The 3,791-nt window shown below is 65.2% G+C and overlaps 1 protein-coding gene across 1 annotated transcript; it reads left to right on the top strand.

The window, feature by feature from the left end:
- Positions 1 to 1,788: 1,788 nt before the first annotated feature.
- Positions 1,789 to 3,124, top strand: EMIHUDRAFT_373534 (hypothetical protein). The gene has a single exon (XM_005784107.1). The coding sequence runs from the start codon at positions 1,809 to 1,811 to the stop codon at positions 3,063 to 3,065; it is 1,257 nt and encodes a 418-aa protein (XP_005784164.1). The 5' UTR covers positions 1,789 to 1,808; the 3' UTR covers positions 3,066 to 3,124.
- The last annotated feature ends 667 nt before the right edge of the window (positions 3,125 to 3,791 follow it).

The following is a 3,791-nucleotide window of genomic DNA, read 5'->3' on the forward strand; positions in this document are numbered from 1 at the left end:
GGCGTGGGGCATGATCATCGAGATGGAGCCGACCGCACACCTCAGTTACAGTAATCCAAAACAACCTGACGTGGCGGCGGCAAACATCGGCAGGGGGCACAGGCGCCTCGTTGCCGATTTGAAGCTCACGAGCTCGCTTGCGAGCACGGGCAAGGACACGGCCGGCGACGGAGAGCTCGGCTGGAAGGGGGCCTACGTGCGCTTTGGCAACACGGAGACCGGGCTGCTCAAGTTGGTCAAAGGGCGCGGCAAGTGGTCTCCGTCGGAAGCGACGGCAGCGGCGGTGGCGGGGGAGGAGGAGGAGGCCGAGGAGGAGGGGGAGGAGGGGGAGGAGGAGGATGCCCCCAAGGGAAAGCTCACGGAGCAGCCTGGCGATTACCCCTTTGCGCGGCAGCAGGATTGCGATCTACGTTTGTTTGATTTTGAGGCTTTCGGAGGCTTTGGAAAGGAGGTTCGCAGCACCCTGAGGGAGGCGGCGAACCAGCTGAGCAATAAACTTTCGCACGCTCAGCACCTGGACGAGGTCACATGGACCACCAAGAACTGGCACGGGCTGCAGATGCAGCGCTTGTCTGTCGTCCTCCACACCGCCGTGGCGTGGCAGACGGTGAACGAGCTAGCGTGCGGGGAGAGCGGCATTGTGCATGGTGCGGAGTGCATTGCCGTTCTTAACGGAGTCGCTTAGGCGGCTCCGGTGGTGAGCCTGTGTGTGTGCCAGTCCGCGCCAGTCTGCGCCCTTGTTGTGCCAGTGTGCTGTGAGAGAGGCTTGTATCTTAAGAATTCTTTTTCCCCGATTCTCTGAAGGACCTGGACGTGCCCCATATTGGGGGCCCGCCGGCATTACCCCGCCCGAGACGCCGGTCTCGGACGCTGCCGGCGCGCCCCACCCTTTCAATCTTTTAGATGAGGCCACGGGTTCTAAGGCGGGCGAGGCGGCTGCTGAGGCGTTGGCGGAGGCGGCGGTCGACGCTGTCTACGGGGCGCTCGTAGCGGCGACGCTCGAGGAGTGGGCGGGCGCGAGCACGGACAACCCCGTCTCCGCGGAGGACGCTCGAGGCCCAGGCCTCGAGTGTCAGGATTGCTTTGAGAACTTTTACAAGGAGTACGACGTGGAGCCTTGGCTCTGGCGCCGGGCGATGCGTGAGGGCTGGTCGGAGCTGGGGGGCTGGTCGCGAGAGGAGATGGAGGCGGCGGAGGAGGAGATGCGGCGCGGCGAGGGTTCTGATGCCTATGGGCTTCAGATCTCTCAGCTAGGCGAGTGGGTCTGCGATGCTTGCTTGGAGGGCTATCTGGGGGGGGGCGTTGGCGACTACTCGGAGCTGCGCAGCGGCTACGTTGCGCCGTATCCGAGTAACCCCTGGATAGGTCGCTCGCGCGACCTCTCCTGGATGCGCAAGGAAGGGGCCCATAGGGGTCACGCGGAGGGAGGCGCTGTTAGCGGCGGAGGAGGCGAAGGCGGCCGCGCGGGCGGCGGAGAAGGCGGCGCGGGCAGCGGAGGGGGGGAAGGGCGGCGGCAGCGGGCGGCAGTCCCGCGAGGCACGCCGGCGGAAGGGTTCGTCTTCGCGGGGCGGGGTGCGCACTGCGCGCCGCGAGGATGAGGAGCCTGAGCCAGGGGAGGGTTGGGAAGGGGGGGCGAGGCCGGAGGAGTATGACGGCCTCTTCGACGGCCCATAAGGGGCCGTTGTCTGCTGTGCCTTTTGTGGTGCTAGTTCGTGCCAGTCTGCTGTGAGAGGGGCTTGTATTCGTAGAATTCTCAGGATATCGGCAGAAATCCAAAGGACGCCGGAGGGCGACGAGAAAGCAGCGCCATGTGGGATAGCGTGAAGGCGATCAGCAACACACTCGCTTCGAGCGTCGAGCAGGTGGGAGGTGCTGTGCTGGACGGTGGCGCAGCCGTTACCGAGACAATGGCTGCTGTCGGCGAGCAGGTGGGCGGTGCTGTGCTCGATATCGGCGAGCAGGTGGGCGGTGCTGTGCTGGATGGCGGCGCGGCTATCGCGGGCACCTCATCATGGTTGGTCGATGAGGCAACGGATCACCTCGACAAAATGGCTCTCGGTCATCGCTGCGGCGGCACCTCCAATGTTCCGAGCGCGACTCTGTCGGCACAGCAAACCGGCTCCGCCGTCGCCACAGCCGGCGTCGCCACAGCCGCCGCCGCCGCCGCCGCCGCCGCCGCTGCCACACCTTCCGACGGCGGTCGCAGTTTCGCCGCCTCGCGATACAAGACCCTGTACGAAGAGATGCCACGCGTGACCTATGCCTATGAGCTGCAGCGCGCGCTCCACAGCTTCGTGCGAGCCTGCGCCTCCCACCCGACGATGCGGGTTCCCGCGCCTGAGGGGGACGCGTTCTTCGGCCGGCTTCTAAACGAGGCTCTCGCCGCCGGTGGCGTGGCTGAGATACTCGACGAGGCAGCCCTGAGCAGGTTCGCAGTGCGCGTGTGGACCTCGCAGCAGCTCTGGGGCGGGCGCGAGTTCTGTTCTCTGCTAAACCAGGCCATTCGCGAGGACGGCACCCGCGCGCCCGCCACGCTGCGGCCTGCAGTGATACTCTGCCGCGCAATCAACGACGTGCTGTGCTGCGGCAATCGCAAATCGGGCGCCAGCGAGTGGCCCAGTGGCCCAGGCGCGCTGCCGCCGCTGCTCGGCCAGTGGGTGAGCGCCAGCTGGAGTTCGGAGGCAGACGCCACCTTTCGAGGGGGTGCGCTGCCGGCGGAGCACGAGCCCTTCTTCACCGTCGGCAGGCGCTTTCGCACCTGCATGTTTGTCGCAACCTCCTTCGATGAGGCGGTCGCGCGGCAGTTTATGGCGCGCGCGCCCGCCGACATGCAGCCGGTGCTGTGGCGGGTGCGCTTCGACCCGGTGCGTCGCTGCAAGCACGTCAACTATGTCGGCGCGCTCTCGACGGCGAGCTCGCGCGAGGCGGAGTTCCTCTTTCCTCCCTATTCGGTGTTCTCCGTGCTGCGGCTCGAGCGGTCGCAGCGCCACATCATGGTGGAGTTGCAGGCGGCCGTGGATAATTTGCACGAACCGATCGAGCTGCCGCTCGCGCCGTGGTCGTGAAGCTCGTTGCTCGTTGCACTAGTATGATTCGCTCTTTGACGATATTCGATATTACTACCAGATACCTTTTGAACACACGGAGAGACCGGGGTTGTTGCACGAGTATATGGGCCACGATGTCTCAAATATGAGGGGTTTTGACTCCGACCGGCTCCTGACGCTATCCCTGGTAGCTCTAATGACCAGGATCAGTAGTGCTATGATAGAGGGTGCCCATACTAGCGCAGTGGCTGCCACACTCGCCCGGACCGTCCCCTTCTGGGTCCGGTTCCGCAGCCCGCGAGAGCCGACAGCGGGGCCGTGCCGCGCCCGTGCCTACTTCCGAGTGCCACAAACACTGCGCCGTCCCGCCATCACCTACAGGCTGTCTTGTGTGATGGTTGGGATGTCCAAACGCCACCATCTTGGCTCTTGCGACCTCAAACCCGCGAGCTGTATGGGTGGTCCTGACGTCGACAGACGCCCGAGGACCACGGTGAAGCTGAGCCGGAACGCGTCGACAAGTCTCGTCTGAGCCCGTGGCGGTCGCCGGCTGAGTCGCTGTGCACGGGCCGGTACCTCAGGCGTCACCTCCGCAGCCTCAGGTCTCAGACTCCATCACCTCCGACGGGACGCCTTCGGTGTCACGCTCGGCGGCGTACTTTCTGCAGCTCCATCTCGAGTACGGCGTCGAGTATACTGACTCCTGTTGGGATCTGTGCACTCACTGGGGCCCAGGGAGTGCAC

Source organism: Emiliania huxleyi (assembly GCF_000372725.1).
Source record: "Emiliania huxleyi CCMP1516 chromosome Unknown EMIHUscaffold_1720, whole genome shotgun sequence".
Lineage (NCBI taxonomy): Eukaryota > Haptophyta > Isochrysidales > Noelaerhabdaceae > Emiliania > Emiliania huxleyi.

Excerpts from the sequence above, each read along its gene's own strand:
- EMIHUDRAFT_373534 (XM_005784107.1), top strand. The coding sequence starts at position 1,809 with ATGTGGGATAGCGTGAAGGCGATCAGCAACACACTCGCTTCGAGCGTC.